Source organism: Abramis brama (genome assembly GCF_963993115.1).
Source record: "Abramis brama genome assembly, chromosome: 24".
In the NCBI taxonomy this organism is placed as follows: Eukaryota; Metazoa; Chordata; class Actinopteri; order Cypriniformes; family Leuciscidae; genus Abramis; species Abramis brama.
Genome location: NC_139986.1, coordinates 26,883,176 through 26,904,173, shown reverse-complemented (window position 1 = coordinate 26,904,173; position 20,998 = coordinate 26,883,176). Strand labels below are relative to the sequence as shown.

Here is a 20,998-nt window from a genome sequence, read left to right as displayed (position 1 = left end):
ATTCACAAAATCACAAATATTTTGCAGATTTGAATACTGGAAACCTTTTTAATTATGCAAAAACGGACTGTCATAAAATCTAAAAAAAACACACATTATGTTTATAATAAACGCTCCATTTATTTATTTATAATATCTCTATTAATTGTTATCATACCAGTTTTAAGTATTTGTCTGTTGTTGCATATTTGTACTTAAAATAGAAATGGACCATTTCTGTCATGCATCACTTTATGAACACTGCAACTTTTATAAGCATACGCTTGTGTTTTCTTTAAAATAGTATAAAAGACGTTCAGAAATATTCTCTGATCAGCCTCACAGACTAATCAACCAAACAAGTCGATTGCAAGAAAATTGAAAGGATGGAGCCTCATAGAATGCAAATAAAGAGCTAAAGTTTGCCTTTGTTCAGGGAAGAATGATGACGTCAACTTGAATTTAATAACATTTAACCGTCTTTGAAATGTTGATAATACCACAGAATCCATCAATTCCATTGATAACTGTATTTGTCGTTTTCCTCCAAAGTGATGTCACTTCCTTTTGTTTTTTGATTTTACAAAAGACTAACAGGATGGAAATATCAAGGAAAAAAAAATCTATTAATTGATTACCAAATAAAATAATATTCCTGAAACAACATGTTTGATTAGTGGAAAGTAAAATGAAGAAACACCTGTAATATTTCTAAATAAATTGCCAGATTTCTGTTAAATGTTGACATCCATTCAAACTAAAAGGAGTGAAGGTCTGTAAAATCCATCCAAATTTTACATTTTTAACTGATATACTGAGATAAAAGAAAAATAATAGTATTTCCAACGTCAAAACAATTTAGCTTATCATTTTACCCAATATATTAAGACATGCATGATAATGCACTGCATAGCATTTATTATACTAATAATAAAGTCTGATTTTAAGAAAAAAATGTCAGAGATCAAAAAGTAAATCATTATTAGAAAAAAACCCCATAAAAAGACACTAAAATCCAATGTTCAACACATTTTTATTCATTATAAACTGTATCATTTATATAAAACCAGACACAAAAGATGAAATAAAATAAATTTGAATTAAAAAAAATAAAAGAATGTAAACTGTAAAATAAAAGAAAAAGCTCACAGCAGACATCCAACTGCAAATTAATCTGTATTTCCCCACACACGCGTACACACACACACACACACACACACACCTGACCGTTGTTGAGTATACATGAGTGAATGAATGAATGCATCAGAAGGGATCGAATGATAAGAAGAAAAGAAGAGCAGGGAAGCAACATGAGGAATGAGGTTGAGGACTTCAGAACATCAATCACTGCAGTCTGATGTTAACACACACACACACACACTCCTCAGCCGACAGAACACCACACACACTCCACACACACTCCTCAGCCGACAGAACACCACACACACTCCTCAGCCGACAGAACACCACACACACTCCACACACTCCACACACACTCCTCAGCCAACAGAACACCACACACACTCCACACACACTCCTCAGCCGACAGAACACCACACACACTCCTCAGCCGACAGAACACCACACACACTCCACACACTCCCCTCAGCCGACAGAACACCACACACACTCCTCAGCCGACAGAACACCACACACACTCCTCAGCCGACAGAACACCACACACACTCCTCAGCCGACAGAGCACCACACACACTCCTCAGCCAACAGAGCACCACACACACTCCTCAGCCAACAGAACATCACACACACTCCTCAGCCGACAGAACACCACACACACTCCTCAGCCGACAGAACACCACACACACTCCTCAGCCGACAGAACACCACACACACTCCTCAGCCGACAGAACACCACACACACTCCTCAGCTGACAGAACACCACACACACACTCCTCAGCCGACAGAGCACCACACACACTCCTCAGCCGACAGAACACCACACACACACTCCTCAGCCGACAGAACACCACACACACTCCTCAGCCGACAGAACACCACACACACTCCTCAGCCGACAGAACACCACACACACTCCTCAGCCGACAGAACACCACACACACTTCTCAGCCGACAGAACACCACACACACTCCTCAGCCGACAGAAGCCCAAATATAACCGTTCAAAACAGCAGTTATGCTGCCATATGCATGTGTGGGTTTCTTTAGTGCATAAATATGTGTGTGCCTGTGTGTGTGTTTGTCTGTGTGCGTTTGAGTGTGAATGTGTGCGTGTGTGCGTGTGTGTGTGTGTGTGTGTGTATATATATTCAAACTCGGTAGGCAGCTGACAGAATTCCCTTTTCTTTGGCGTGCAGGTGAATCCCAAAATATTAGCAAGAAGAAACCGCTCTGGAGGAAATGTGAATTTTAAAACAAATTAAATGAACATCAGCAATAACTTAAATAAAAGTGCTTAAAAAAACAATTCGTTTGGAGCCCTTTCATTAAAACAAAAGTCAAGAGAGCGCACTGGGATGCCCAATGCAATAAGACCAAAAATTCCATAACAATATCTAGAATCCGGATGGAGAGTGACGGGCTCAGAAACACCTCCACACACACGCACACACACACACGTCATCGTCCAGAATTCACCACCATCCCAAAACACACGGTTCCTCAAGGTCCCGGCCACATGGACGAGGCCTCGCAGTCCACAGGAGGATCGGTCTCAGAGCCCTCGTGCGCTCGTTCCCTCCGCCGCCGCTCCGTCTCCCACTCCACGAACGAGTCGAAGAGGCTGGGCCAGGCCTCGTCCTCGCTGTAGTTGCTGAGGTCCTGCCCGATGCTCTGCGTGAAGTTCAGAAACATGTTCCAGGTGTCGCGGGATATGCCGCGCACGGCGCACGGGTTGTCCGAGAGGAAGTCGAGCCAGCGCTCCAGCACCGGGGGCGAGTCCAGCGTGAAGACGAGCCGCCACAGGGCGATGGCGATGGAGCGCTGGAGGGAGCGCTGGCCCTGCTCCGCGTCCAGCCCGAACTGGAAGGTGAACCGGTAGAGATCTTTGAAACTCTCCTCTCCTCGAGACTCCTCTAGCAGCACGGGGAACCGAGAGCAGATTCCCGGGATACTGTCGGCCTGGATCGCCTTACAGCCGTCCACAAACTCCCTCCTGAGACACACACACACAAAACACACTGGGATTTGACATTGCAACTGAGAATGATTCTTGAAGCAAGGATGCAAAAAATTTTATTTGAAGTTAGGTAAGAGGAGTAAGATTTATGTTCGTATCATATATAATAGATCATTTTGTGAATAATTTTTTTTGTATTTTCCATTTTATTTTAGTTTTGTGTGTTTTTGTCTTGTTTTTTGTTTTTTTATCAGTTATTGTTGTTATTATTTTAGTACATCAAGTTAAACTAAATAAAAATGAGAAATGATGCCTTGGCAACTAGCTGAAATATATTTTTAATAGTTTTAGTAAACTAGAACAACCCTGACTCATAGAACTACTATAGGTGTCGTTTTTAATTATACATTACAATTTTTCAGTATGAATTGCATGTCCAGAAACATCAGATGATTATTAATAATCATTGTTTAAACTGTTTAAAAGTTTGGGAACACCAAGGCTGCATTTATTTGATCAAAAATACAGTAATATTGTGAAATATTATATTATTCCTGTGATCAAAGCTGAATTTTCAGCATCATTACTCCAGTCTTCAGTGTCACATGATCCTTCAGAAATCATTCTAATATGATGATTTGATGCTCAAGAAACATTTATGATGATTATCAATGTTGAAAACAGTTCATATTTTTGTGGAAATCGTGACATTTATTTCAGGATTCTTTGAGGAATAGAAAGAACAGCATTTATTTGAAATAGAAATCTAAATGTCTTTACTGTCACTTTTTTCTTAGGGGCCTCAAACGTTTGAATGATATATATAACTCCTTTTAAGAATTAATTATACTATGATTTAAGACATTTATTTTATAAACCACAGTGGAAGAAGCATTAGTTGACTTTTGACCCACAAAAGGAAATAGCGAGAGATGTTTTCTTCTATATTGTGACGCATATGCGAGTGAAATAGATTATAAAAAAAGAAAACATGTAGGAGGACGCCTCACAGACTTGATTCTGTGCTCGAGTTAGATCTGAATGAAAGCATGCAGTCTGTTGTAAGAACAAGGCGGTGTTTAAACGGACAAAATGACTGGAGAAGTTCGGCATGTGTAAGCAGATTGAAGATTATGAGGTCAAAATGTTAAGAAAATTAAACATGCATGGATGAATTGTTCACAATAAGATCTATAACATGCATTTACAAAACAGACGGTGAAATTTCATTCATGCCAACTGAAATATGGGCAAAAGACTCTGACTCTGTCATTGCAACACTTTGACGAGATGAAGCAATCTTTGCAAGTGTGTGTGTGTGTGGAGGAACTGCAGTGACTAATGATCTCTCACCCCAGTGTAACGTCTGTACCCGCAGACACCACTGCTATTCTACAATAAAACTGTGAAAACATCTCTTTTTATTGCTTTGTTTTCTTCAACTGAAATTCACATTTTTGCCTCTGACCCTTATAATACCCACAATGCTGTGCTGTAGAACTCTGTGGCTGTTCAGAATGCAATCCTATCATTCTGCTTCGACCATATCTCACAAATGTGTAATTCGACAAGTAGCATCCAGTCATCATGACTTAAATAATTACGATAATTACATTTAGACTGTTAAACAATGAAAGAACGGTCGGTTACAAATGATGATTTATGTCTTTTGTTGCACATTAAATAGAAGGTCAGTCTGTGTGCATTGCATTTTGGTATACAGTAATCAATTACACAGCATGAAGACTGAATGATTCCCACATTAGCATAACGCACACACAAACACAAATGTGCTTCACCTGCCATTTTGAATGGATTTTCTTGTGAAGCAGTGCATTCTGGGATTGTCTTCTCAAAGTTTGGGAGACATTTATAATGTTACAAGTTGTTACAGTTTCCACAAAAATATGAAGCAGAACAACTGTTTTCAATATTGATAACCATCAAATCAGCATATTAGAATGATTTCTGAAGGATCATGTGACACTGAAGACTGGAGTAATGATGCTGAACATTCAGCTTTGATCACAGGAATAAATTACAGTTTAGAAAACATTACAAAAGAAAACGCTTCTTTTAAATTATAATAATATTCCACAATATTACTGTTTTTACTGTATTTTTGATGAGATAAATGCAGCCTTGGTGAGCAGAAGAGGCTTCTTTCTAAACATTAAAAAGATCTTCCTGACCCCAAACTTCCCGGTAGTGTCTCTGAACCTCGTCTGTGTGTTGTTGAACTCCTCCACACGTCTAACTCACCTTGTAAACTTGCACATGGTAGCAGCCTGGAACTTCCACGCCAGCACCAGAACTTTGAATTCGGCCGGATCAACGCACAGGTCGTTGCAGAAGCGCTCCATCCCCTCCTCCAGGATGGCATCCTCGTGCTCGTCTTTATAACACGAGAACATGTCGTGTATCCGAGCGAGCGACACTCCGTCCCCGTCCTGCGCGGACTGATCCCGCCGCACGTCCAGCGCCGAGAGGGTCGGAGCCACGCCGCCCTCCACGGTGACCTCGGACACTTTGGTGCCGTTGAAAATAACGTCGACGGAAGACTTGGCCACTTCCTCCTTGTGCGCGCCGCCAGTGCCGCCCTTCTTCCCGTGAGATTTCCCAGCATCGCTTTTACTGCCCAGAGAGGACGTGGGGTTTTTGCATTTAGTCACACACTGACCCATGTCGCTCTCGTTCTCGTGTTGGTCTCCCTCGTCCTGTTTCGGAGGTCTTCCTTCAGGTCCAGGCGACCCCTGCTAGACGCCCTCTGGCTGACGGACAGCAGTCACCATGCCCTGAAGATTCAGATCCAACATTCATCACGGGGAATCAGACCAGTCAAAACATTAAGGGTCACACTTTAGATTAGGGTCCAATTCTCACTTAAAGGATTAGTTCACCCCAAAATGAAAATTTCCTAATAATTTACTCGCCCCAATGCCATCCAAGATATCCATGTCTTTCTTTCCTCAGTGGGAGAGAAATTATGTTTTTTGAGGAAAACATTTCTGGATTTTTCTTCTAACAATGGACTTCATTGGTTACCATCGTTTTTAAGTCCAAATCAATGCAGTTTCAAAAGTCTTTGAGGTGTTTAAACGGGCTGTACGCGATCACAGCTGAAGAAGAGGTTGTTATCTAGCGAAACGTTAGATCATTTTAATTTCTTTTTTATAATTTATAGACTTTTTACCTTCAATAGTTTGGATTGAGCTGATCAACAAACGGACAGGGAAATACGCCATCACGTTGAAAGGTCACGCCGGCGCCGGCAATACTATTTGAACTACTATTCATATTCATCAGAATGTTTTTCATATACTATTCATATTCATATTCACTGAATACTATTACTATATATATATAATAGCAAACAATACTATTTGAACTATCCTCCTACGTACGGTTGCATTGTAAACAGTGGGGCGGTACTTCTGCCGGCGCAGGCGTGACCTTTCAACGTGATGGCGTAGTTCCCTGTCCGTTTGTTGATCAGCTCAATCCGAACTATTGAAGGTAAAAAGTCTATAAAATATAAAAACATTTTTTAAATGGCCTATCGTTTCGCTAGACAACAACCTCTTCTTCAGCTGTGATCGCGTACAGCCCGTTTAAACACTTCAAAGACTTTTGAAACTGCATTGATTTGGACTTAAAAACGATGGTAACCAATGAAGTCCGTTGTTGGAAGAAAAATCCAGAAATTTTTTCCTCAAAAAACATAATTTCTCTCCCACTGAGGAAAGAAAGACATGGATATCTTGGATGGCATTGGGGTGAGTAAATTATTAGGAAATTTTCATTTTGGGGTGAACTAATCCTTTAATAGTTAGTAAGGGAGTTGTTAAGTTTAGGTATTGGGTGATTAAGGGATGTAGAATAAGGTCATGCAGAATAAAGGCATTAATATGTGCTAATAAACAGCAAATATTCTGGTAATATGCATGCTAATAAGCAGCTAGTTAACCGTGAGAACCGGACACTAAACTGAAGTGTTTTTCGTCTGCTTGTGCTTCGAAGTAATTTTGTTTGCATTTTTGTGCCTATGATATTCTTCTGTTTATGTTTACTAAAATGTCCTTTACTTTCGTGTTTTATGTTCCATATGGTCATACCATTGTTTTAATAATTGTAGGTATGTGTATTCATATCATTCTTTTTTTGTTCTTCTCTTATTCTTCTTACCATCATCACCCTGGCAGGGCCTGCAGATGTTACATTAACATGATGGATACACACAAGCGCTCATGTCAGTTAATGTGCATTGTTCCTTAACAAATAAAAACATAAACATAAAGCATCACTGAAATATTAAGTATAGAGTCAGTTATGATTTCATGCTCACATTACTGTAATATTAAAATCCAGCTGGTCTTTCTGAGGGTAAATGTCAAAGATTCTCACAAGCCTTTTCGTCCCACTTCCAAAGAACAATGGCTATCAGACGAATCTGTATCGCACGTACACTGTTCCTCTTTCCAAGTGCACAAATACAAAGTTCCCTAGATGAACCCGAGCTTCACTTCCTTCCACTCATCTCACTGTGGTCAACACTCCCTAGACTGATTTCTTAACTTGTGAATTTTCTTTAGAATTAAAGGCAAACCCGAAGAACAATATATTGAATCATCATGTGCGCAGCTTTCTCACTTCCTCTGAACAAAGGAAGCCAGTTAAACTGTGTGTGTTAAATTGCGCCCTGGCAGTGAATCAGAGTTTGGGCAGGACATGAACCAGTGTGGTGAGATCCATGCACTAGTAGTAATCAGTGTGTGACAGAGCACAGAGAGCTTTAATTCAGCGAATCTGGCGCTCCTCCTGCATTCTGATTGGCCGCAGAGACGGATCCTAAACGCTTCCACTATGACATTAACAAACGTACCTAAAAACTGTGTTACTAGGCCGGGACGAGCGAAGGCTGAACGTCGAGGGATCCGATCTGAAGTTCTTAGAATAACCGTCTGTGCTGTTTGCAAGAGCTCTACAATGACTTTGAGGAATGAGAACAATGTGTGTTCATAAAAAAAAAGAAAATCATGATTCAAATGTGGGCTTCTTTGTTTCTGGGCTTTGTTTATGTGTTCAATATTACATAAAATGCAGGATGTCTCTCTTCTGATTTATTTTTCTCATGCAGTGAGACAGTTTGCTTATGGGGACAATTCTGTTATGCTTTTGAAATTCAAACTAATTTAAAATGAACAATAAACTATAAAATGTGTCAAATATGAATAAGTACCATAATTAGCCATGAGAGGAAAACAATTTTAAGGGCCTCATTTTATTTTGTCGATTTATAACCTTCGCCAAACAACGTCCTTCAGCTCTAACAATATATTGTGTGCATATATATATATATACAGTGAGGAAAATAAGTATTTGAACACCCTGCTATTTTGCAAGTTCTCCCACTTAGAAATCATGGAGGGGTCTGAAATTGTCATCGTAGGTGCATGTCCACTGTGAGAGACATAATCTAAAAAAAAAATCCAGAAATCACAATGTATGATTTTTTAACTATTTATTTGTATGATACAGCTGCAAATAAGTATTTGAACACCTGAGAAAATCAATGTTAATATTTGGTACAGTAGCCTTTGTTTGCAATTATAGAGATCAAACGTGTCCTGTAGTTTTTCACCAGGTTTGCACACACTGCAGGAGGGATTTTGGCCCACTCCTCCACACAGATCTTCTCTAGATCAGTCAGGTTTCTGGGCTGTCGCTGAGAAACACGGAGTTTGAGCTCCCTCCAAAGATTCTCTATTGGGTTTAGGTCTGGAGACTGGCTAGGCCACGCCAGAACCTTGATATGCTTCTTACAGAGCCACTCCTTGGTTATCCTGGCTGTGTGCTTCGGGTCATTGTCATGTTGGAAGACCCAGCCTCGACCCATCTTCAATGCTCTAACTGAGGGAAGGAGGTTGTTCCCCAAAATCTCGCAATACATGGCCCCGGTCATCCTCTCCTTAATACAGTGCAGTCGCCCTGTCCCATGTGCAGAAAAACACCCCCAAAGCATGATGCTACCACCCCCATGCTTCACAGTAGGGATGGTGTTCTTGGGATGGTACTCATCATTCTTCTTCCTCCAAACACGTTTAGTGGAATTATGACCAAAAAGTTATATTTTGGTCTCATCTGACCACATGACTTTCTCCCATGACTCCTCTGGATCATCCAAATGGTCATTGGCAAACTTAAGACGGGCCTTGACATGTGCTGGTTTAAGCAGGGGAACCTTCCGTGCCATGCATGATTTCAAACCATGACGTCTTAGTGTATTACCAACAGTAACCTTGGAAACGGTGGTCCCAGCTCTTTTCAGGTCATTGACCAGCTCCTCCCGTGTAGTTCTGGGCTAATTTCTCACCTTTCTTAGGATCATTGAGACCCCACGAGGTGAGATCTTGCATGGAGCCCCAGTCCGAGGGAGATTGACAGTCATGTTTAGCTTCTTCCATTTTCTAATGATTGCTCCAACAGTGGACCTTTTTTCACCAAGCTGCTTGGCAATTTCCCCATAGCCCTTTCCAGCCTTGTGGAGGTGTACAATTTTGTCTCTAGTGTCTTTGGACAGCTCTTTGGTCTTGGCCATGTTAGTAGTTGGATTCTTACTGGATTCTTATTTAGGATAATAAATGGAGTGGAGGTGGACATTTTAAAGGCAGACTAACAGGTCTTTGAGGGGCAGAATTCTAGCTGATAGACAGGTGTTCAAATACTTATTTGCAGCTGTATCATACAAATAAATAGTTAAAAAATCATATATTGTGATTTCTGTTTGTTTTTGTTTTTTGATTATGTCTCTCACAGTGGACATGCACCTACGATGACAATTTCAGACCCCTCCATGATTTCCAAGTGGGAGAACTTGCAAAATAGCAGGGTGTTCAAATACTTATTTTCCTCACTATATATATATATATATATATATATATATATATATATATAAAATGAATGAGACAATATTTGCAAAATTATAAAGTAGAATATTTGTATTTATTTTACTTGTTATTATAGTTATATTTATTTTTTTATTTTATAAAAGATCTATTTCACAGATAAAGGACATTGATATACTTGACATGCAGCGGCCTTGAGTGATTATATAATAAATATATTTTTTAAATATTTAAATCTAGTTTCATCCTTCCGCTTGTAGGTCTGCAGTGACATGTACGTTAGCAGCTGGCCTCTATGGATGCTGTGCGATGATAAACACTGGAACGCTGTATCGACCAATCAGCATCCAGGAGCAACACGACCTGCTTTATATTGAACGCTGAGGACTCTGGGATGAGGCTGCTTGTGCTTGTGGCTATCAGAGCAGGCTCAGAGCGACTACATCACCATGGATCAGGAGCACGCGTGTTGTGCAGTGGTACGGGACACACTCACCCAAATCCCCGAGCAGTGAACCGACGTGTCATCTGAGGAAACTCCATGGAGACGGCCGGAACATCCGCTAGCCTGAGCCAAAGAGCAAAGCAAAAGTGACAGAGTGATCAGAAACACACCATCTAAACCAACTACACAACACACCTCAATCCTCAGAGACACTTTCACACACCTGATCCTCATGCTCTAACTAACTAACTAACCTACAACACAATACCCATGAGCTAACCTAAATAAAACAGGCTAAATCGGAGCTGGGTTACATTAGAGGTGTTGGATTGCTGACGTGACCAGTGCCACGATTAAATGACATATAACCTGAAAGGGGTCATCGTCATAGCAACATACACCTGATGGGGATGTGGGCAGCCCTTGGGGAAAAAGGTCAAAGGTCATGAACTAATTTGCAGGTTAATAATCAGCAAGAAACAGCATTCGCAACCCAATTTACTTCCATTATGTGATGCATTTACTAGTATAACAGGATGTTCAGTGAATTTATTGGATGGTGAATGTAAATAACATGGTAATTGGATATTGACTGACGTGCTTTAAGACATATCATGCGACTGTATGATTAGCATATTAATTTACCAAAGTATTTACATGGCGCTCCAAATTACTCAAAGGAATACCATGGAACCACACTAATAGCACAGGTATACTAAGGCAGGAGTTTAAAAGCAATCTATATAGTTTCTTGAGGAAAGACCCAATTTAGACTGTAAATAATTAATATTATAACTATGTCTAAAATATTATTTGGAAAATGTCTAGATTCTATTAAGCTATATTATGTTGTTTTCTCTACTCATTATAGTACTGTACTGTTATTTACACATTTTAATATATTGTTATTCTTTTAAATCTCGTTTTAGTTATTTAAAAAAAAAAATCTGGTAACGTGTACTTCAAAGAATATCATGGTTAAACTACTGTAAAACATAGTAGCACCATGGTACTTCTTTGTTAGGTGAAGATAATTCGGGTTTAATGTCAATTTTATGATGTTAAATGTCCCTTCTTCTAACAAAATCTCTGTTATATATTATATAGACAGATGCTTACACAGATGCTGTCTACATAGGCAGCATTTTGAGCATATTTGTGGGTCATCTATTTAATATATTTAAGGCATCATAAGCGAAATTTGATCCCAATAATGCTGTTTAGCAAAGTCGCTCACTAGATTTGAGCCACAGCCAAGAGTCTATCAGTATAAATGAGAAACTTTCCCTTTAAAATTATGATTAACTGTCCATATATACAGCAAATACACTCTATATCCTCCCTAAACAATCTCTACGATTATACTAATAGTTCTGATATATTAATATACGACTGTTTGTGAATAATGAAACACTCGACATGACAGTTAAAGTCTTTTAAAGAGCTGATCTCATGTTAGCAGCTTAGCTGGTTAGCTTCAGATAAGTGTGGATCATTTATACACAATAAACTTCATGTAAACTATAAAATGTGTAAATTCTGCACGTAAACACAGCGGATATCTGAACTGAAGGTGTTTTGTGTTGATTTACCTGTGGAAAGATGATGAAATAGCTCAGAATCAGCGCATCCCTGCTGTCATGCTAAAGCTAAAGCTAATCCCACCCTCCAGTCGAACCGGATCGGTTCTGAATCTCTGTGTAAAAGCAGGAGAAAGGGCTTCTCTTTGTGTGCTTCGGATGCTCTTTGGGTCATTAGATGATCATAGTTGACATTTCCCCCCGCATCACTTCCTACAGACTCGAGCCTGTCCCTGAACCCGAACCGAACCTGCGCTGATCCGGACCGGCTCCGGTAAAACCACCTCCTTTACCGGCTCCAACTCCTTTGGACCGTTTCTGGGGGGACGGAGATGATCCTGAGGGACTCGATACGGCCGCACGGAACCAGAGAAACGCGGATCGGCCGCTGATTGATCGCAGTTTCTCTTTTTGTTTGGGTTCGAGGGAGTATGCGTAAAAGCGACGCAGGCGCAACTGGCGCAAACATCTCTCAGACATGCGAATGCGCAACACGGGAGCTTCCCGGACTAGTTCGAAACAAAACTCCCCGCAGTTCGAGACGTCATCACTCGCAAGCACGTGGACGCTGGAGTGCGGAAGTGCGGAGATGTTCACATAAGCTGTATTGATCTAATCACCCATAGGTAATGTTCATTTCATCAGGAAGTAGAGATAATTAGTGATGGCAAAATGAGGCTTCCTGAACCACTGAGACCTCGCAGGCCATTGCTTCAGCTAAAGGTTCATTACTCGAAGCTTCATTCAGCATTGCTCACTAGTGACACCTAGCTACTGTGCAAAGAAATAGCAGACAAATTAATTCATTCTGAACCAGTGTCGTTCCCTCCCTCCCTCCCTCCCTCCCTAATTTTATAAAAAATATTTTTTATATATAAAAAAAAATATATATTTTATAAAAATACTTTTATAAATAAAAATATTGATTTGTAATGTAAAATACAAATAAATATTTATATTTATTTGTATATTTATATTTAAATGTATATTTTATAAAAATATTTTTATAAATAAAAAATATTTATTTATTTATTTTGTACTCACTGTTGATGTCTGTAACCTTTCATTTGCAATAATAAAAAGACATGATCAGACATTTGTCCATTACTGTGTATAATATAAAATATGTATCTTTCTCTGTCTGAATTTACTTGTCCAGAGTCTCACACACAGTTAATTAATTATTCATAAATTGTTTGGATAGGGACAGTATGAACAACAACAGTAACACGAGTGCAGTGCTTATGTTAGAGGGAGTGTAATAAAGTACATTTATTAATTTAACAGATTATAGATAACAGATTAAAGTAAACTGCAACAGAATAGTCCGGAAGGAAGGAAAATAAAAATAGATTTTTTATTGAGAAACAGAATTATTTCAAGTGTGTTGGGGTTTAGACGATTCCTCTTCTTGGACAAAATCTCTCTAGCCTTGGAAAAGATCCTTTCATAAGGAACAGAGGATGCAGGAGAATGTAAAAATGGCAGTGGTATAAATGAGGACACTGATGCTTCTGTTGAGCCCAGACAGGGGAGGATTCCCTCTTTCTTGCTGGCTCCATTACCTGGAAAAGGAAGAGTCACAAAAAGCAAACAAATCCAAAAGGGCAATCCAAATCAAAGCAGTCCAGTCCAGATGCAAAAATCCAGAGCAATCCAATCTTATCTAATTAATATAACAAGACTATAATATAGGCCTACTATAATAATAATATACTATAACTATTCTAACCTGATACTGTAATAATATACAGCCCTCACACATATATGACACAATAACGACAATGACAATGATAGTTTTCTAACTCTCTGACACTACAACTGCTTCTACTACTCCTGACAACACCCACAAGGTGGCGCGAGTTTCGAACCGCCTTTTATCCGGAAGCGACACTCAGACCGAACCGATGACGTATTTACACAAACCGAGGCCTCGTTTGTCATTAGTCACGTGATTTTCACATTAACAACACAAGCCTCGAATCGCGGCTTCATCTGGCACGCCCACTTTTTCTCGACACACGCTCCGACGCCTCGGTTCAAATGTCACATCACTAGAGATAATGAGCAGCTAGATTATTAATGCATTCAACGAAAGACTGTAACAACTGTAATGTTTGTCAAGGATATTGCAAATCTCTTATTGACAGCCATCCAGTTTACCTAACAGTAACACAGAGGTCACGCACTGATTTCTGTTTTTGTACGCATTATATTTAATACTGAATAATAAGGATTATTTCAACATAAATATGCAGCATAATTAATAAAAATCATATATATTCATATATTATGCTTTGTCATGCTAATTAATATGCTGCTGATTATATATGAATATAACTGCTGCATAATTGTAGAAATGGTATGTATATATATATATATATACACACACACACACGTGTGTATATATTAATGCTATCAAATCGATTAATCGCACGATTCGCATCTAACAAGCTTTTTTACATAATGTGTAGATATATGTATATGTGTTTACATACTCATATGTGTATGCATATATATATATATATATATATATATATACACTGTATATACTAATACACACATTATATAAACAAACTTGTTAGATGCGCTTAATCGATTTTACAGCACTAATATACTGTATATATACACAGATTAATAATTTATTTGTGTATGTATATGTATATATATATATATATATATGCACATTATTGTTTTATATATATATATATATATATATATATATATATATATATATATATATAATATTTGTGACTTATACCACAAGTAATACTTCTATGTATTTCTAAGGTGAAATAATGCCCTTGCCAAGTTCTAACATGTACAGTATTGTTGTGTCAGTTCATGTTGACAGGCGGTCCGGATGTCTCGTCCACATGTGCTGTCTCTCTACAGGAGGGTCCTGCGCGTGGCACGCAGTTGGAAAGCTCAGTCTGCTCTTCCTCAGGACACCGACACCGAGCGGAAATACATCGCTCAGGAGGCTCGAACCCTCTTCCGACAGAACCAGCAGGTGTGGACCGACCTCACATCACCCGAGGACCTGTGAGAGAGCTCATATCCATAACACGTTCTCATGTCTTCTCCCTGTCACAGATAACAGATCCAGAATCAATCCAGAGATGCATTGAAGAGTGTGAAGCTCGGATAGAGATCGGTCTGTATATTATATCAAATGCTTCATTTATGAGCTGAGAAATAATTCATGTAATTTTTAAGACGTTATCAAATAACAGGTGATCTGCTAATATTATTTTTATTTTGTTTTTCATGGCAGGACTGCATTATAGGAACCCCTATCCCAGACCAGTAAGTACCTCCACATAAGATCATAAGTAGTGCTGGGAAAAAATTTATCGCGATTAATCGCATCCAAAATAAAAGTTTGTGTTTGCATAATATATGTGTGTGTACTGTGTATAATTATTTTGTATATATAAATACACACATAAGCATGTATTTATTTAAGAAATATTTGCATGTATATACTGTATATACATTTATACATAATTTATATTATATATAAATATAAATAATTTATATATAAATAAATAAAAATCTTAAATATATACATGCATATGTGTGTATTTATATATACAAAATAATTATACACAGTACACACACATATATTATGCAAACACAAACTTTTATTTTGGATGCGATTAATCGCGATTAATCTTTTTCCAGCACTAATCATAAGCACTAATAATAAAACTGCTATATTTGTGAATCTCATGAAGAAATGTCTTTATATATATCTCAACATTTTCATTAATATAATGCAAAAATAATAATAATAATAATAATTTGGGGTGAAATATGACTTGGTCATGTTCTTGGCATTTTACAAAGATTTAGGTCCGTATTTATGACCACTATTTATGATTTTAAAAAAAGTTAGTGACATAAATTTCTTTATTAAACGTTACTTATTGTTATTTCAATATTATAATAATATTGCCATTACTTCATATTTCTTTACATTCTGAAATATGACTTGGAAATGTTTCCTGGCAGTTTTTGTGAGATTTACACACTATGTCATAAATGTTTTCTTCTCAGACATATCTTCCTCCGATGGGTCTGGCCACTCAGAAGGGCAGAAAGCTGCGAGGTCAGCAGAGACTGCGGAAACAAGCCAAACCCGTGTACCTACAGTCTCAAGATGAGACCTGACACACTAACAGATGTCTTAAAGTGTGTAGGACATTGTGTTGAGAAACACCAGGGAACATTATAAAGTTTGACAGATCATGTAGTTCATATCTTAAAAAGGCTGCATTATGAAACAGATCAGGGCAATTCCTCTCACTGCCAGTGTAAAGCTTGATGAATGCGAATGTGAGCTGTTTAGATTCATGTTAAAAGGTGTATTTATTTTGTCATTGTATAAAGGTCTCAGTTAATGTTGCATTCTAAGTTTCAATTAGTTTATTTATCATCATTCATTAAACTTGAGTTTAAACTAGAAATGGTTTCTGCACATCTAATCAGTACAGAAGTCACCATGAAACGGAAGTTGCCCTATTGTGACGTATATCTGAGTGAAATGGCTTCTTGAACAAGAGAAAATGTAGGGAGGGGCTTGATTTTGTCCGTGGGAAATTGATTGGATGGTTGTGGTTTGCTATTGGTGGATCTCGTGTGAGTGACAGGTTACCCCGCCCTCGTGCCAATAAACACGTCATCAGAGAAGAGATGTTGTTGTAAGAGGGAGGGGAAGTTATTTTGACTTAGGCCGGCTACACACTGGCTGCGTGGCGTGTCCGTTCCATGTTAACAGGTTAGAGCTCGCACGAGCCGCGCCAAAAAATGCGAGCATGCTAGAAATAGAACCGACGCCTATTTTTCACGCAACACGCAAGCATTTCCAGGCAAAATAGAATAGGAAAGATGTTTACATGTCATTTTGACACGAATACATATTAATAAATGACATTTTGATGTTTGAAAGTCTCTAGGTTTTTACATAAATGCAGTGAAAATGTAATAAAAAAATAAAAAATAATAATTATTGATTTTCAAATATTACACCTGTTAATACAGAACGAAATATTCTGTAGCCCATTTTGCCGTCAATACTGCCGACGTTGTCTTTGCTGTATCAGTAGGCTATATATTTATGTTTAACATGAAGTATAGGCCTTCCACAACTCTCTCCCCATATGTCGAATATCACTAATGAGGCTTATCATTATGTCACCTAGCAGCAGCAGCGCCGTGTCAGACACGCTTCTGGTGTGCAAAGACATAGAAAACGCCACACAGCCAGTGTGTAGCCAGCCTATGGATTACAAGGCACAGATACAATGCGCACAGATAAATAATTTATAATAAATACTGCAAAAAACTAGCCTAGAAATCTAGACGCACCCTAGCGGCAGCAAAATGTATTTTGCTTCCAGGGCAGTCTAGCAACTCTCCATTGACTTTCGAGCTGCAAAAACCTAAATTGGGTCAGGCCAATCACGTCGTGTATAGAGTAGGCGGGGTGGGCTTAACATAATGACGACAGAGTTGCGACGGTTACCTGCCACTTGAAAACAAAGAATGACGGCGGCTGGAGAACAGTCTTTCGAATCGGCTTTGGCCGCGACTCTGGAGGACTTGGAGTTAAGTTTTTCTTTGAGAAAAGAGCAAAGAACGGCACTCAAGTCATTCTTTAAAAAAGTAAGACGTGTTCGTTGTTTTGCCGGCCAGATATGGCAAAAGTTGAATCTATCAACTAGCTCCGCTGTTGGGAAAACGCTCTGGTTGGTTGAAGCGCTGTCCTATTGCGTGCAGAGGGAATTTGAAGACGCCGTTTATCCCGCCCCTCAGACTGAGCTCTGTCAATGGTGAGTTGCCAGACCTAACATCTTGATGTAGGTATGGCTTGCCAGGCTAGCAAAAAACAAGAATTGTCCATTTTGATTACATGCCGACTAACGTCTAAAGAATTACACAATGCTGCTTTAAGCCATTTTGTTTTATTATTCCATACAATTATATTAAAAGGAACCACAATATGCTAATTAGTGCTGTATTTAATATTTTTTGGTTTTTCATATGTTTGGCATGTTGAAATGTAAACACTGAAAATCTGTGGTGGATGCGCTCAGTTGTCGAGTTGGCACAGGCAGGCGACGCCGCGGTTGATCCAGTGTTTCTGGGGCTTGTCCGAGGGCAGCTCGATGGACAGGACGTAGTTGGTGGAGTGACCAGTGGTGGAAAGAGTCCCGCGCCTGGCGCTGGTCTTGTACACGGGACAGATGTAAACGCTCTCGTGCAGGAAAGTTGCGCTCTCTCCAGGCTTCAGCCAGATTATGGGCAGCGGGTCGAAGAGAACTTTAGGAACAGACTCACCGATAACCATGTGCTCCCGATCCCAGCGCGCTCCCTCGAGGAAAAGCCCACGGACGTACGCCCCATCCTCCGGCTTCCCCTCCATGTGAGTCTCCTGCTTACAGACCTAAAAGAGATGCACATTATGATATACACAACTGTTCATAAGTTAGGGGTCATTTTATTTAATTTTTTCAATATAAATGTATACTTTCAATTAGCAAGGACTCATTAAATTGATCAAAATTGACAGTAAAGACACTTACAGTGATGCAAAAGATTCCTATTTCAAATAAATGCTGTTCTTTCAAAGTATAAATGTATCCTAGTTTTTAAAAAAAATGAAGCAGCACAGTTTTCAACATTGATAATAATCAGAAATGTTTCTTGAGCATCAAATCATCATATTAGAATGATTTCTGAAGGATCATGTGACACAAATTCAGCTTTGATCACAGGAATAAATTACACTTTACTATATATTCACATAGAAATGAGTCATTTTAAATTGTAATAACATTGTATGCAGCTGAATAAACCAAAAACATGTACATGTACAAAAACTTTTTCTTTGAGTTTAGAATGTCAGTGTTTAAGAAACATTAATTTATTAAGCACAGATCACCCTCTTTCTCATACGCTCTCAGTTCACTCTCTCATTGGCACACAAACCTCATACTCGAAGCCGATGTAGTCGATGGGGATGGTGTACTTGCGAGCGAAATTCTGAGACACGCCAGTGAGGAACGACTGAGTGAAATAGAACGCAGATACCCAGAACACAGACGGAGGGCCGTTATCAATCCAGTCCTAAAACACACACAAAGATGGCTGAACAATTAGAAACTGATGGGTGAGTAGTGCACAACTGGTTTCAATAATCTCAGAGCACACATTGGCTGACCTAGTGCCCTTATTACACCTAGTGCACACTACAAGAACACTACAAGAGCCTCTGCTTGAAAAAAAACAAAACGTTTTATTATAGCTTCATGCATTCTTTTTTTATCAACACTTTAAAGTTTCATAAAAAAAGCAACATTTCTGAGCAAAAAGCAGAGAAAATCATGTTTTTTCCTAAGACTACAATGTGCATAAGAAGTAAAATATCAATATTTTTTTTTTATTTCAGCTAGTTGTTTCGAAACAAAACAACTAAAATTTGTTTAAATCAAAATGAAAACAGAAAAATATAACAATAAAACCAACTCAAAATATTAATTACAACTATAATAAAAATGTATCTCATTGTTACTGAAAAAGCACTGATGACTACACTATTTAAAAAAAATCAAAACTGTACATAAAACAAGGATTATTGGAGTATGTTTTACAAGAAAATACTATTTCAGTTGTTCTAGAGTTATTTGTGAACTTACTAGCAATTTCTGAGTGAAGATTGTTTGTACACCACATATTTTCAGTGCAGGTTCACCAGTTGGAAACAATTCACATCATTAAAGTAACATGAGCTTGTGTCCTGTTGTGTGCGTTTGTCTTTAGCCGTTGGACTTGCTCACCTGTAGAAACTGCAGCCTGGCGAGGAAGTCGGACATGTAGCTTCCCAGGGGTTTAAGGGAAGGGTAGGACTTGGCGGCCCACGTGGCCGGCACTTTCCCAACGAGAAGACTGTTGAAGACGTTCTCCAGCTCGGCTGACATCACAACCTGCCCCCGAAGTGCCTTCTGGGTGTTCAGCAGGCTGCTACGCACCACCTTTGACAGCCTATACATTTACATCAGTGCATTTGGCAGATGCTTACATCCAAAGCAACTTATATTGCATTCATGGTATACATTTGATAAGTTCATGCATTTCCTGGGAATCAAACCCGCAGGAATGTTATGATGTATGTAATATGTCTGGTACCTGTTGAAGCGAATGAGTTCCTGGCGTAAGACCGTGTTCATCGACTCCTCATACAGGAGTGGGTATTTATTGGTCACCATCTCAATGTCAAAATCACAGGGAAGCTTGGCCAGCATTCCCTCAGCCAGCTCGTCTACCACTTCCTGTGTGGACACAGACAAACGCACTGACAGGAAGAGCAGGTACACAAAACTGTCAATCATTTTTCATTAACGATCTGCCTCCTCCCACCTGTGGAGATTTGGCTCCGCTGCTAGTTTGTCTCGGTAGCGTCAGCAGCACCCCGTCCAACAGCTGATTGGTCTCCTGGTTATCCTTGGTGATATTAGCATTGCTGTGGAGGCCGAAGACCTCGGGTTCAGCACTGATGGGCAGGTTGCGGATGTAGTCCACATAACTCTACATATAAAAGAGATTCATCTTCTGTAGCTCTCAAATCCCCACAAGCCACTGCTATTTTAGTATCCTTAATATACAATTATACTTAATATTTTTAATTCATTTTTAAATGTTCCTTTTTCATTTCAAATTTTACTTACAGTTTTAGTTTAGTTGTAGTCTATATAGTTTTGTTAATACAATTTTATTAATAAAGTTTAGCATTAAATGTATTCGATTTTCTGTTTTTATTTACAGTTTTAGTAATTTGTTGTTTTTGCCATTTTAATTAGTTTTTTCTTTGTTGTAGTTTTAGTAATATGTCTACATTAATAAAGTTTATTATTAAATTGATTACATCTTGATAAAAAAAATATTTTTTTTAACTTAAACTTAACAAAAATGAGAAATGCCAAGTAA

General features: G+C 38.7%; 3 protein-coding genes across 8 annotated transcripts in view; 1 reads left to right on the top strand and 2 right to left on the bottom strand.

Annotated features, from left to right (window-relative positions):
- Window positions 1-993: 993 nt before the first annotated feature.
- Window positions 994-12,450, bottom strand: dcun1d3 (defective in cullin neddylation 1 domain containing 3). 6 transcript variants are annotated; one of them, XR_014604539.1, is made up of 5 exons: window positions 12,020-12,448; window positions 10,479-10,550; window positions 5,340-5,872; window positions 1,825-3,113; window positions 994-1,779 (listed from the first exon to the last, which is right to left on the bottom strand). XR_014604539.1 is itself a non-coding variant. In XM_084103191.1 (4 exons), the coding sequence occupies exons 3-4, from the start codon at window positions 5,759-5,761 to the stop codon at window positions 2,621-2,623; spliced, it is 915 nt and encodes a 304-aa protein (XP_083959317.1). In that variant the 5' UTR covers window positions 5,762-5,872; window positions 10,479-10,550; window positions 12,020-12,450; the 3' UTR covers window positions 994-2,620. The 6 variants fall into 6 exon arrangements, 1 of the variants encoding a protein (XP_083959317.1); XR_014604540.1 differs by having other exon boundaries at window positions 994-1,863; window positions 1,911-3,113; XR_014604541.1 differs by having other exon boundaries at window positions 1,911-3,113.
- Window positions 12,451-12,482: 32 nt separating this feature from the next.
- lyrm1 (LYR motif containing 1) lies at window positions 12,483-16,413 on the top strand. Its single transcript, XM_084103192.1, has 5 exons — window positions 12,483-12,633; window positions 14,849-15,020; window positions 15,104-15,164; window positions 15,285-15,316; window positions 16,070-16,413. Exons 2-5 carry the CDS (start codon window positions 14,871-14,873, stop codon window positions 16,181-16,183), a joined length of 357 nt encoding a protein of 118 aa, XP_083959318.1. The 5' UTR covers window positions 12,483-12,633; window positions 14,849-14,870; the 3' UTR covers window positions 16,184-16,413.
- A 147-nt stretch (window positions 16,414-16,560) lies between these two features.
- Window positions 16,561-20,998, bottom strand: part of dnah3 (dynein axonemal heavy chain 3) — a gene marked incomplete at its 5' end in the record, with an annotated part of 46,894 nt that continues 42,456 nt past the window's right edge. The window contains 5 exons of the mRNA XM_084102067.1: window positions 16,561-18,458; window positions 19,004-19,141; window positions 19,852-20,056; window positions 20,201-20,343; window positions 20,432-20,599. Coding sequence (XP_083958193.1) covers window positions 18,105-18,458; window positions 19,004-19,141; window positions 19,852-20,056; window positions 20,201-20,343; window positions 20,432-20,599 — 1,008 coding nt within the window. The 3' untranslated portion in view covers window positions 16,561-18,104. The remainder of the gene's footprint in view (window positions 18,459-19,003; window positions 19,142-19,851; window positions 20,057-20,200; window positions 20,344-20,431; window positions 20,600-20,998) is intronic.

Bases quoted from the DNA above. Each gene is read 5' to 3' on its own strand.
- dcun1d3 (XM_084103191.1), bottom strand. From the start codon at position 5,761: ATGGGTCAGTGTGTGACTAAATGCAAAAACCCCACGTCCTCTCTGGGC. The intron at 3,114-5,339 runs GTGAGTTAGACG...TGTGTGTCTCAG, and splicing joins ACCATGTGCAAGTTTACAAG to GAGGGAGTTTGTGGACGGCT.
- lyrm1 (XM_084103192.1), top strand. From the start codon at position 14,871: ATGTCTCGTCCACATGTGCTGTCTCTCTACAGGAGGGTCCTGCGCGTG. The intron at 15,165-15,284 runs GTCTGTATATTA...TTTTCATGGCAG, and splicing joins TGAAGCTCGGATAGAGATCG to GACTGCATTATAGGAACCCC. The intron at 15,317-16,069 runs GTAAGTACCTCC...TTTTCTTCTCAG, and splicing joins GGAACCCCTATCCCAGACCA to ACATATCTTCCTCCGATGGG.